The sequence below is a fragment of the Dipodomys merriami genome, unplaced genomic scaffold, assembly GCF_024711535.1.
Source record: "Dipodomys merriami isolate MVZ:Mamm:240054 unplaced genomic scaffold, mDipMer1.0.p SCAF_94, whole genome shotgun sequence".
NCBI classification, from domain to species: Eukaryota; Metazoa; Chordata; class Mammalia; order Rodentia; family Heteromyidae; genus Dipodomys; species Dipodomys merriami.
The window spans coordinates 1,601,754-1,615,528 of NW_027206557.1; the positions used below are offsets into that span (position 1 = coordinate 1,601,754).

The window sequence follows — 13,775 nt, forward strand, 5'->3', positions numbered from 1 at the left end:
ACAGTTCTTTTGAAGGCCACACTCCCTCGTGTAGCCTATGAACACCAAAAGGAGAGAGTTGGGAAGAAAATGTATTTCCTGGAAGGGAGTGATATTACTTAGAGCAGCTGAAGTTTGTTGCTAATGAAGAATAGGCCTCTCTCACTACCCTGTAGCCTGCCTTTTATTTTCATGGCAAAATCTGATGTTTCATGTTCCTGGACTTTCTTTCCCAGGATCCCTCAATTATGGGATTACTCAGCTTCCAAAGGCAGGTGGGAATGGCTAGCTGCTCCCCACCCATATGTCCATTGGCTTTATAAAGATAATTACCAACACCTCTCCTTTTCTCTAAGGGCCACAGTTTTCAGTTTGATGGTTAGGAATGCACACAAAACTCAAACCAGGGGCTGGGAAGGTGGCTCAGTGGTAGAGTGCTTGCCTTGCATGCTTGAGGCCCTGGGTTCAATTCCTCAGCATCACATAAGCAGGAAAAAAAAAGCTGGAAGTGGCGCTGTGGCTCAAGTGGTAGAGCGCTAGCCTTGAGCTGAAGAGCTGAGGAACAGCGCCCAGGCCCAGAGTTCAGGCCCCACGACCGGACCCCCCAAAAAAAACAAAAACTCAAACCAAACTAGAAATAGCCTATAATAACTTGAATCCTAAGTGCCAAAACTGAGTCACCCTGAAGGAAATCCAAGGCTAAACAAATCTGATGTTTTGCTGGTTGCCATTTTCCTTGGGGAACACAGTCTTGGCTCACAGGCTCCAATTCACTTTTCAGGGTGAAGTTTCTGACTCTTATCTGGATTTTCATTTGGCCACAGAAGGCACAGGTTTTTTTTTTTTAAATCTTCAAATAACTGTACAAGAGTGTTTCAATTGAAGGTGTCCACTTATGGACACATGCACCTTGTCAAAGGAAGTTTTCTGATTGAACTTGTCACTCGATCCTCTTCAAACATGGAGAAGCCTTCTCTCACACTGCACCGTAGATACCCAGAAGTCTCGAGCAGGTCCATGGCTTCCTTCTTTCTTTCTTTCTTCCTTCCTTCCTTCCTTCCTTCCTTCCTTCCTTCCTTCCTTCCTTCCTTCCTTCCTTCCTTCCTTTCTTTCTTTCTTTCTTTCTCTTTTTTGGTGTTTTAAAGGATCCATTTCTTTTTTTGTATGTTTTTTATTGTAAAAATACTGTACAGAAGGGTTACAGTTACATGAGCAAGGTAATGAGTACATTTCCTATCAAGCATTGTTGCCTCCTCCATTTTTCCCCTACCATCCCTTCCCTCCCACCTCCACAACTACCCCTTACCCCCACCCCTAGAACCTTTCTTAAAGCTCTCTGAGGTCCTGGCTGGGTTTATTCCCCACTGGCCTGGCCTGGCCAGCACTACCTGGGAATTTCTGAACATCTTTCTTTCTCAGCTCACGCTATAATAGTAAATCCCAACTCAACCGGATGGGTCATAAGCCACAGTTGTATCTCAATAGTGCTGGAGGCTGAAGTCCTGAGATTGGCATGGCATTATAGTCATGTTCTGCTGAGGGCATTTCTAGATGGTGCATTGCTAGATTCTCAGATTCTTGTGTGGCAGGAAGGTGAGAGGTCCTGTCTCCTCCAGGATCTTCTTAGAACACTAATCCCATTTGTGAGAGCTCTGCCTTTGAGACCTAATTGCACCCCCCAAAGACAACTACTACAGCTTATGAACTGCAGAGAAATATAAACCCTCGGTCCATTCAACACCCCACTGGGGGCTTCTCTGATCCTGTCTTTCTTTGGTTCCCATCAGTTCAGTCTGAGATAAAACTAAAGTAGACCACAAAGGAAGCCGTAGGGAAAGGGATGGGAAGATCTTTGGCACTCGAGGGAAAGATGCCACCTCGCTAGTCTCTAGGGAGCCCCCTTTCCTTGTTGCTTTTGGAGAGACTCATGGTTGTGCCAGGAGAGAAGAGGCAAATAGTGCAGAAGAGGTCTGGCTGAGTGACCTTGCCTCCACACATGCAGAAAGCCATTTGCAGCTACTCAGTAGGGACAATTTTTGATAGAGAATCAACATAGAAATAGAAATATAGGACCCAAAACAAGAGGAGGAAGCTGGTCCATTCTCTCCTGGCCTAGGGAGAAGAACAGAGATGGAAGAAAGTCTGGGTGAGTGGCACAGCAGATGATCAGATGGGACAAAGCATGAACTAAGGTCCCAGAGAGGGGCCACCTGAGATGCACAGGAATTTCAAAGTGTGAAGTGCAGAGAGAAATTGAACCTGAGGCGGAAACTCCAAGGGCAGGAAGGAAGGCACTGTGGGCTTCCAGCTGGATTCACTGAACCAATCAACTTTCACCTTCACCCTCAGCGAGTGAGTGCTGCACCAGTACAGCTTTGAGCTTCCTATGGGAAAAGCAGCTACAAACCATTGCTCAGAGAGGGCTACGGGTAATCTGTGATCTGCACAGAGCAGCTTGGGAGTCCAGGTGGGGGTCCTTCATGATACAGTGATACAGGGGACAAGTCCATTTGAGATTTACATGCAAAAGCCACGTAGCAAAGCAGCTGCTGCTTCTAACAACCTCCAGCACAACCCAGAATCCTACAGACAAAAGCCACTCAGGGAAGTCCCTCCTCAGGGAATAAGCTAACAAGAACCCAAGGCCCAGAGACAGGGATGGGGTGGTAAGTGTGTGTGTGTGTGTGGGGGAAGATGGGAGAGGAGGGGGGCATGGTGGCATGCTGTGATATTTGCCATCACTGAAAAAGCAAGAGAGTATTGATTGAGAAAGCCCAGCTTGGACTGGGAAGGTGGCTCAGTGGTAGAGCACTTGCCTTGCATGCCTGAGGCCCTGGGTTTGATTCCTCAGAACCACATAAGCAAAAAGAAAAAAGCCGGAAGTGGAGCTGTGGCTCAAGTGGTAGAGCGCTAGCCTTGAGCTGAAGAGCTGAGGGACAGTGCCCAGGCCCAGAGTTCAGGCCCCACGACCGGACCCAGAAAAAAAAAAAAAAAAACATCTAGCTTGTTGCATCTAACCAAAGCCCCCAGGTAGCCAGGTGCTGGTGGCTCACACCTGCAATCCTAGCTACTCAGGAGGCTGAGATCTGAGGATCACAGTTCAAAGCCAGCTAGGGCAGAAAAGTTTGCGAGACTCTTATCTCCAACTAACCACCAGAAAACTGGAAGTGGAGCTGTGGCTCTACACTTCCAAGTGTAGAGCACTAGCCTTGAGCAAAAGAGCTCAAGAACAGCACCCAGGCTCTGAGTTTAAGCCCTACAACCTACCGGAAACAAACAAAAAAAGCCCAATGGAATCTCCAGCCTTCCCTGGAGGCGAGATGGGGAAAGGAAGAGAACATACACCTTTGCCCTTGAGTTCTCTGGGTGTGAAAGTAAAGGGAGGCCTCTTAGCTATGCTCCTATCCTTGCCAGATGTCAGGCTTGTGAGCGCAAAGAGAAGTCTGGAGGTTGAACAATATGAAAAGCCATCACACCCGTGAAAGTTGTTGAATAAGAGGCATGGGTGATAGGTAGGGAAAAAGAGAAGAGGCAAGCTGTTGTCTGATTAAATGAATGCCAGGAAGGATGGGCATATCCTGTCTAGAGTGGTAAGAACCAGTGGGAGAGGGGAGGGCAAATGGAGAAGGTGAAGGAGAGAGAATTTGGTTCAAACGCTTCCTGTACATGTGTAAGAATAGGAAAAGGAAGCATGTTGCAGTTGCTTTGTGAAAGGGGAGGGGTGAGGAGTCAGAGAGTTGGCAGGGGTGAATCTGATCAAGGTGCATTGTGTGCATATACAGACATGTCAGAATAAAACTTCCTTGTATAATTAATTGATGCTGATTAAAAAATGTGTGGGAGCAGAGCCTCCGATTGCTCTCTCTGGAGATTCTCTGGGGACTGGTATTTCCTAGAGGGGTTCTTCCTGGCTTTGCAATATTACCACGTAGAGTTAATTGCACTGTTGCCTTGGACCAACTGACATTCTGGGTCTCTTATCCCTGTCAAAGGACAGATTTATTGCTTTTTGGCACTTTGGGACTCATAATTTTTTTCTCTGTAGCCATGCTCTCTCTAAATGTGACGTGAAGATAATTTGATGTAATTGTATTTCTGACATACTATGTGATTGCTCAAGGTGATTGCTTGACACATGTGGGCAGTGTCTACAAATGACAGCCCCTAAAAGGAAATGGAGATGTTAACCCAACGAGATATATATATATATATATATATATATATATATATATATATATATATATATTCCCCTTCTGCAACACTGCCTGCCTACGCACCACAGCAAAATGAGATGGACTGAAATTGATGTTGAATATTTTAGAGACCAATTTTTCCCTCATTCTCTGACTGCACAAACCACATTTATCCCACACTCTTGTACTCTCTCTTCCTGCATTGGGATAAAACATCACACCATGGGCATGAAGGTCATGTCTGTTCAGAAAGTCCTCAGCCCAAGACAACTCAGAGGCAGCCACCCCTGGATAAACATGGGCACAGAAGGCAGGTGGGCAAAGGGCAAAGGGCAGAGGGTAGCCCTGATGATATCTCACACACCTTGGCCCTCAGCATTGCCCAACACTCATGGATACACCTCTGTAACCCTCTGATTGTATTCTGCAGTCACAGATGAATGGCAGAAGAGAGGTGGGCAGCTCTGGCAGCTCATAGAACCCGTGGATGGGTTTCACCCCAGCGAGGTAAGCACCACCTTCAAATGATAGCTGAAGGCTAACATTTTAGTTGTTTTTGCAATATATATATATGCATATATATATATATATATATATATATATATGCAGTGGTATGTCTATATTTTTTGTCGGTCAGGGGGCTTGAACTCTGGGCCTGGGTGCTGTCCCTGAGCTCTTCAGTTCAAGGTGAGCACTCTACCACTTGAGCCACAGTGCCATGGGTATGTCTATTTTTATTCTATTTCCTGCTAGGGAGATTTTGAGGTACTGGGCACAGTTTGTATGTGATATTAAAAATGTTTAAAAATTAAGATTGTATACAGCATAAAAAATTCAATTCAGATGATGCAAAAACCTTAAGGAAAGTAATAAGGTAGAAATTATATCTGGATCTCAAACTAGTGACTAGGATTCATAGAATTATGTGTGTAGTAGTCCTACGAAATGACCTGAGGAGCCTAGAGAATGCGTGCTTCCTGGCAGCCAATCAATCCAATGAGGAGCATCAGTGATGGCCTCATTTAGATTAAAAAATAAATGAAGTATTTTAATCCAGGTGCAATGGCTCACACCTGTAATCCTAGCTACTCTGAAGGCAGAGGTCACAGAAACATCATAATTAGAAGCCAACCCAGGCAAAAGAGTTTATGAAATCCCATCTCAGCTAACAGATTGGTGTGGTAATATGGGCCACCTGTCATCCCAGCCACCTTTCATCCCAGGTATGCAGGAAGCATATAAAAGAAGATCATGGCTCACCAGGCTGGATATAAGTGGAAGAATCTATCCTAAAAGTAACTAAATCAAAAGGGACTTGGGACATGGCCTAAGTGGTAAAGTGCCTTCTTAGCAAACATGAGGCCCTGAGTTCAAACTCCAGGACTACCCCTCCAAAGAAAAAAATATCTGGGCCAAAATATTTCCCCTTATCCTATGGTCCCTACAGGATTTTTGGTGATAAATGAGCCTCCATGGCATACCTACCACTCAAGTGGGCCTCGGTGAAAAGCCATGTCCTAACCTACCTGCTCTTCATGCACACTGAGTCGCCATCTTCTATTACTGAATGCCTCCCCGAGTGCCTAGCCCAGTGACGATTAGTGAAAGGAGAGGAAGCTGTTCCTGCTACTTAAGATTGCAGCATAGAGAAGAAGAAAAATGAGGCCAAAGACCATTAGGCAATGAAAGTCTGTTGCCTCGTGGAGCCAGTGGACATTCCATCCAGTCTGTTCTAAGTGCCCAGCGGTGCCCCCAAACCATTAGAAGGCAGCCTGGCACAATTCCATAGCGTCAGGCCATTAAATGAGACATCATGCTTCATTACGAGAAACTGACGTGATGAACTCAGACACCACTTCTGGCTCCACTGAATTGCAGATGCTTAAGTGCAACAGGATGAAAAAGAGCACTAGGAAAGCTTTGCAGTCATCAAGGAAGCAGCATGGCGGAGGTGGGGGTGGGGCTGCCTCGGTTAACCGGAAGTCTCCATGTAACCAGAACACCCCACTTGATCCCATTCTGGTGCACTAGATTTTGCTCTAATGTGTTCAGTAAGGTGAGTGGGCAAGCCAGGAGGCCTAGGAGCCCCTCCTGTACCTCGATGTTGGGTGCACTTACAGGTGGAGGTGTCTCTGGTCTTGTCATCAGGAGATTTGTTGAGGAGGTATTCGAGGCGTTTCCACCTGTGAAATAAATTATGCAGGATCTGCCAAATGGAGCACCAGACATTGGATAGAGACAGAGCAACACAGAAATCCACTGGTAACAGAGCACAGCAGAGATTGCAGGGTGATTGCACAGCCATGTGCCTCTTGCTCTCGTTGAGCTGTTTTCAAGATAGTGAACAGCTTCCGAAAGAGTCGATTCTGAAGTGATATTCACAGAGAGACCCACACTGCTGCACAAATGTGTGCATGAGTGATTGTGTGTGTATGTGAGTGTGTGTGTGTTGTATGAGTATAGGTGTGGGTGTGTATATATGAGTGTGCATGTAGGTAAGTATGAGTGCATGTACATGTGTATATGTGAGTGTGTGTTGAGTAGATGCGTGTGCATTCATGTGAGTGTGGTGTGTGAATGTATGTGCATGAGTGTGTGTGTGTGAATGTGTGAGTGTGTGTTTATGTGACTGTGTGTGTGTATGTGTATCAAATCAGAAAGGCTCCTCACCCCCAATAGGAGGGTTATATATCTCCTCACTATTAGGGGAAGCTGCCTATGTCCTAGTTACAGATCACTTTTGTTTTTCACTTCTGTCATGATGGTCATCTTTGCCTCTCCTGGAATAAACAGATACTGCTGTAGCATTTAAACCTAAGCATAGGGAAGCACAAAAGCAAGTCTGTGTTCAAGAAACAGCTGGTTTGGAGCAAAGAGGATACAGACATCTGTGCCTCGGCTGTGTGGTGCGTCCTGGGATTTGCTGGCCAAAGGAGAAAGCCTCAACAGGTGCTTCATAAGTAAATATAAGTCAAAATGAATGAACCATGACCGTGGATCATTTCACCACAAGTGCCTAGTGTAGTAATAACATGCCACTTTCATTTTAGACCCAATATTTGAGCAGTGCAGACCATAAATATTTTAATCTCTATTAAAATGACAGCCAACTAATTGCTTTCAAACCAAGCTGTTACCATGCGATCAAATCTGAGCTCTTTACCTTTTCATTTTCCTCTTTGCTCCCTCACCTCTATCTCTTCACACAGATAGGGCTATAAATCCCAACCTGTGTCCCAGTGCTAAATAATGGTTAGAAAGACACCTTAGCTGCATCATGCTAAAAGACAAAAGAAACGAAGAGCTAGTGATTTTCCATAAACCTCACTGGCAGCAACCTCTTTGGGTGAGGAATAGCATGAAAAACAGACAACAGATGAGACTGTGTCTTAGGAGACACGGACTGCTTTTTGTGAGAGATGGTCCCACATGGCCTGTACCTGCAGAATGGCCAGCTAGGCCAGCAGCCTTGAACATTTTCCTGCTTTCCACCATTACGTGTGTGTGTGTGTGTGTGTGTGTGTGTGTGTGTGTGTGTGTGTGTGATGGAATGGAGGAAGTTATATGAAGGTATAACTCCTGGATATGACCAAAATTGCATAGCTGATGAATGGTATCAGTCCCACTTCAGAAGGTTCTAGAACACAAAACAGAATTCTAGGGAGAAGCCAGACACAGCAGGTGAGGCCTAAGATTATGAGATTTACAGAGCCATGCCAGCCTGTTCCCACCACAGACAGCCTACAGTAGAGCTCGCTGGTCAGATCTGCACTTTTTATAATTTTCCCTGCCTCCTCCTCCTGGTTCTCTCTTGCAGGCGGCTCTGCTGCTGTGGGCAGAATATTTCTGGAAGAAGGTGCAGCTCCAGTGGCCCCAGGTCCTGGGAAAGGAGAATCCACTCAATGCCCAGATTGAACAGGTGTTTGGGGACCAAGGTGGACACTGAGTGCCTCCAGGCACTTGCCCTGAGGCAGAAATGGGGACAAATGTCATTGGACAACCCCTGTGCAAGGGGGTGCTACGTCACAGGCATAACAGATCTTCACTGACTGAATGTTATAGAAGGGGAGAAAGAGCACACCTCAACTGAGCCAGAGCAAGGTGCTTTGGGCCCTGAGATTCCCTTTCATGAAGGGACTATCTGTGCCCTTCCCCAGTGAATCATTCCAAAAGGGGCTCCTAAAAACTCACCAAGCACCAGCTATCGTCTTCAATTTCCACGGGGTCTCTGTATGCTCTGAAAGACTGGCCCTCCCCTGTCAGTGACCTCAAGATGCCCAGCAAGCAGCAGCACCTCCTTGAAAGGCTCCTGGCCAATGGTCAAGGTCACCCACAAGCACGGACAATCCTGATTGTATGAGTCCTCTTTAAATACCAAATGGAGGGGCTGGGAAGGTGGCTCAGTGGTAGAGAGCTTGCCTTGCATGCCTGAGGCCCTGGGTTCGATTCCTCAGCACCATATAACCAAAAAAGAAAAAAGCTGGAAGTGGCACTGTGGTTCAAGTAGTAGAACGCTAGCCTTGAGCTGAAGAGCTGAGGGACAGCGCCCAGGCCCAGAGTTCAAGCCCCAAACTGGACCCTAAATAAATAAATAAATAAACAAACAAACAAACAAATAAATAAATGGAAAACCATGAATACAGATTGAGATATGCTCTTAAATACTCATGTAGGAGAAAAGGAATGATTACAAATCACAGACCTTAATGGACAATAATCCCAATTGAGTCCATACAAAAAAATGACAGTTTCTTCCCATATAAGCTTTTGTGGCTGGGCATGGTGACACACACCTGTAATCCCAGCGCTCAGGAGGCTGATTCAGGAAGATCACAAGTTTAAGGCCAGCTTCAGCTATACAACAAGACCCAGTCTCCAAAACAAAAACAAAGAAAACTTTTCTTCCATTCTCTCCCTCTGTAAACTTTATACTTTCCTTATAATGACAGTTTTATGGTATCATTGTATATAGAAAGAATAAACTTGTTGCTTGTTATTCACCATTTAAAAGAGTCTCCTTCAGCCACCATTCTTGGCGAAGCTGGGTACAATTTCGGGATTGTTGTCATGGTGGGACAACCTCTATCAAATTTCCTCGGGAAGCGAGCTATTAAAGACTGTCTGTAGTGCTGTCAGCCCTCACTACCTGCTGGGTGACACCTGTACATTCATTCAAACACAGACCAAAGACATTTGAAGAAATTGTTTCCATACTGAACATGTAGAGACTCTAGCTTGTCATTCTTAAGCAATACAACCGCTATCTGTGTAGGTGTTTTAACTGCTGTGCTTGGACCCCAAAGGTCCCCTGAAGTTCCATGTACGAAGGGTTTTGTTCTCAACTTTGTATTGTTGGGTGGTGGTGGTGAGGATTTAGCAGATTTCTAGGTCACTGGCGTCCTGCCTGTGGCCTGTTCTAGAGATGGTAGTGGTTCACTAAAATCTGGAGATCAATGGCCCAGATGTGAAAGGCTTGTTCTCCTCTCTAGAGGAATCTCCCATCCCTGGTTCAGAGATTAGAGACTCTTGTGTGATCCTTATATAAATGACTCCATCATGATCTGTTTCTACTAGCAGAGGAAAGATTGGCCCTGTCCTTCACTATTGAAATGGGGTCCTTTGCTCTCTACCTTCTTCATAATGGCCAGTAACTTTGATCCCTACCTGCCTCTGGGCCTTCTCTCTATTGAAGATCCTCTGGGCTCAGCCCGGGTGAAAAAGACAAAAGGCCAGATCCCCCAAAACAGCTAATGAGCCAAAAGTCTTTAAGGAGAGTGTATCACTGCCCAGGGCAGGCCCCACATCTCCTGGAACTCTGATTTCCTTCATAACCAGGGACTACAGGGACCCCACAATTAAGAGTGCCTATAAACATCAGTTTTATGATCTCTTTTCAACACTATTGCAAGCAACCAAACAAGACTGAATCAGTGGTTGGATTTGTCACATTTTCACATTATACTGCACTGGTTATGAAGAGAGTTGATTCTTGGTACTTGTGATCTCCATGGTCAACAAAATGTCAGAGTCGCTGGATGAACAAATAATGAACAGCTGCTCCTTGGGGAGCTCATACCATCTCTGAGGGACATTGTTTAGTCAATCCATGCTTGACTTTGCCTTACACCTTATTTGAGGATCAATTGACCAACATTGAGCTCAGAGCTGATGGCACTACTCAACAGAAGCTTCTCTGATGAATACTTTTCTGACAGCCAGGTACCCATCTTGACTGAAGAATAGCAGACAGTGAGCCAGCACTGTGCTAGGGTCATCTGAAACATAGATAGCCAAGAGAGTACACTAAAATGAGTCACTAAATAAGAAATGAGGGTTGAAACAAGAAGGCCCAAACTAGACATCACTGGCTCGTACCTGTAATCCTAGTCAGGAGACTGTGATCTGAGAATCATGGTTTGAAGCCAGTCCAGGGAGACAAGTCCAAGAGACAATTATCTCCAATTTGCCAACAAAAAGCGAGAAGTGGAGGGGTGACTCAAGTGGCAGAACACTAGCCTTGGGTGGAAAAAAACAAGTGAGAGCATGAGGCCCTGAGTTTAAGCCCTAATACTGGTGTGTGTTTGTGTGTATGCGTGTGCACTCGCGCGCGCGCGTGCGTGCGCGCGCACACACACACACAGGCCCAGCATTAGCTCTTCAACATCAACTTGGGAACATGCAGAATGGATAACCCAACATTCATACTGCTCAGCTTGACTAACGTTGAAAGCCCCAGGGTGCTAAGGTGGAGTTATGGATAAATCTTATCCATCAGGTTCATAAATAAATAATCCATGAATAATGAGATCCATTGGGATCTTGAAATGTATTTAAGGTCATCAATACTTCAAAATTACTGTCGTTATTTGAACCATATTAGCGGGGGGAGGGGGAGAGGGGGTGGTACACTCTTGTAATGCCAGTACTTGGGAGGCTGAGACAGGAAGATTGTGAGTTCAAGGCCAGCCAAAGCTATTGTAGCAATACCCCCGGTCTCAAGAAGTGAATTAATCAATTAAATTAAATTAAAATGTTATTCTTAGAAAGCCCCCTATGGGTTGCATGGCACAAAAGAGCATGCTGAGAGGGAGGGGGAGGCTGAGAGGAAAGAAATGCACAATCTAACACATTTGGTAGCACCACACAAAATTGAACCGCTTCCTGAATGGTCTCAGGGTAGAGGATGTGTTTGGCTGATTCTTTACCCAATGGTTCAACCCAGCGCTTTGTCCTGGCATGACGCCAGTTAGCACCCAGAGCTCTCACATCCTGCAGAAACAAAGTGCCTGGAAGATGTTCCTTAGAAGACTTGGCCTCGGCCGAATGCACTGCTGTCATAATGAACAGAGTTCTTGACTTGGTCTTGGGTATGCAGCAGTGTGTCCCCAGAGCCCTCTTACTTGTGCAGAACTTAAATGACCATGCGCGTGGGTACTCATGTGGCCCATGCCTACATGCCTACAGATTTGCTGCTGATGTATCAATATGCTATTAACATGTCACTTTCTCATTAAATCTGAGTACAGAAATCGCATTTGCCCGGCGGGATGAACTTCCCTAATCTGATTTGGCTGAGGCTTCTGCATAAATATTCATAGAAGTCATGGCTCTTTTAATCTGGTCTTTTGCTTGGAATAAATGAGGAGTGGGAGGCAGCGGCTTTGAAAGCCTGTTTTCTGGGTCACTTCTGCAAGCCATAATATCACACAAACAATGGCCTCATCATCAGCAATGTGCAGCTAAGGAAGATTATACTACTGAAGCCTTCAGATGGATGCCAATGGGAGGAGAAAGAAATTACCTGCAGCGATGCTGGCTAAGGATTTCTTTGGGCCTCCTGCTCTTGGCTGGCTGCCTTGTCTTTAATTAATGACATGGCACATTTCCAGGTCCCCTTCAGCCTCACAGCCCTGCAAATGCCACTCCAGGGTTCACTGGGCTCCAGTCTACAAGCAGGAGGCTAGGTCTCATGGCCTCTTCAGCCCCTGGGAAAGTGCAGTTTCACTCTGCCCCCCAGACCTACATGCTACAGGAAGACTATGAGCTGTTCATGTTTTCACAGTGACCTCTACATCGCATCTCTGCAAACGTCGGCTGCAGCAGGACAAGGAGCAAAGTTGTCAAGGCACAAGAAGCATTTGAGGAGCCCTCAGGCTGCCCGAGTTTCAGGGAAAGAACAGAAGTCTTTCCTGCAGCTTCTTAGAAGAGGGACATGGGGACACAGGAGCAGTGGGAATCCAAGAAGCCATGGGCATTGGAGGCCATCCACACGCACCCTGTGTCTCAGTTCCATCCTCCTTGAAATGGGGCTCGGCAATACCTGACTGCTAGCACTGCTGGAGGCCTGGACAAGGACTAAGCAAACACAGTCAAGGCACAAGTCATCACACTGAACACCTGCAACAGACCGCCCAGCAGCTCTGCCACAGTTCTTGACTTTATAGATAGGGAAAAGGAGCCTAAAAGCTTTTTTGTGTGTCTGCCAGCCCTGGGGCTTGAACTCCAGGCCTGGGAAGTATCCCTGAGCTTTTCTGCTCAAGGTTAGTGCTTTACCACTAGAGCCACAGCTCCACTTCTGGCTTTTTTTGTAGGTTAATGGGAGCTAAGAATCCCACAGATTTTTCTGCTCAGGCTGGCTTCGAACTGCGATCTTCTAGTTCTCAGCTTTCTAAGTAGCTAGGATGACAGGCGTGAGCCACCAGTGCCTGGCTGGAGCCTGAGTTTTAACTTGCCCAAGACCACATGGCTCAATGGGATGAAGAATTTGAAGCCAGGCTGTCTGATGGCAGGGCCTCTACCCCCTGAGCTGCTCACCATCCCACCTTCATTTAGAAGATGCTTTTCATTCTTTTCTTTTTCCCATCATCTACCTGAAAGAGTGAAACCACAGCATCAATGTCACCCCACTCTGCAGAGTCAATGGAGACCAACAGCTGTGGTGAAGGGCCTCAGGGGGCCCACAGAGGGGCTTCAGTGATATCAGAGCAGAATCAGCCTTCTTGGATAGCAAACGCAGTGGCTGCTGGGTGACATGTGGGAAATAAGGAGTGGCTGTCACTATCACTTTGTGTCCAGGTCAGGATGAGGCCCTGTCATGAGGCCTCCTCTCCTGTCCCTGCATCCTGCAGGGGGATGAGTCTCTGTGGGACCACTGGAAGTGAAACTATACCCGCAGAGGATCTGGATGAGTTTGGGTGTTACTGGCCAAGCATTAAGCACCAGGATGACGAATTTACCTTGAAAGGCATTGACATTGAACTTGGCTGCAATTCATTGGCTGCAATTCAGTGATCCACAAGAAGGAAGGGTGGGGATAGGGGAACATTTGGGGATGGCACCTGTATCTGCAAACCCCAATAGTTCATCAGGCTGAAGGATGAGAGCTGCTAGCTTTTCTCTCCTCCTCTCAGCTCCCTGAAGACCTGAGCCCGAGGGCCTCCTTGAAATTGTTTGCAGAGAATAATTTTATTCCTCTTCACTTTGTTCTTCTGCTGTCTATCTTTCCACATTAAATGATTCATTAGGGGAGTTTGCCAAAGAAAACACCCACTCTAGAGAAAACGCATGCCGCCCCCTCAGGAGACAGAAATGGCGGTGGCCAGT

General features: G+C 46.3%; 1 protein-coding gene across 3 annotated transcripts in view; it reads left to right on the forward strand.

Moving 5' to 3' along the window:
* The window catches only part of Aoah (acyloxyacyl hydrolase), a 152,881-nt gene extending 144,669 nt beyond the window's left edge, over nucleotides 1–8,212 (forward strand). For all 3 annotated transcript variants that reach the window (XM_070014188.1, XM_070014189.1, XM_070014190.1), the window contains 2 exons: nucleotides 4,603–4,679; nucleotides 7,990–8,212. In XM_070014188.1, the coding sequence (XP_069870289.1) occupies nucleotides 4,603–4,679; nucleotides 7,990–8,118 (206 nt within the window). In that variant the 3' untranslated portion in view covers nucleotides 8,119–8,212. The remainder of the gene's footprint in view (nucleotides 1–4,602; nucleotides 4,680–7,989) is intronic.
* Nucleotides 8,213–13,775: the final 5,563 nt, after the last annotated feature.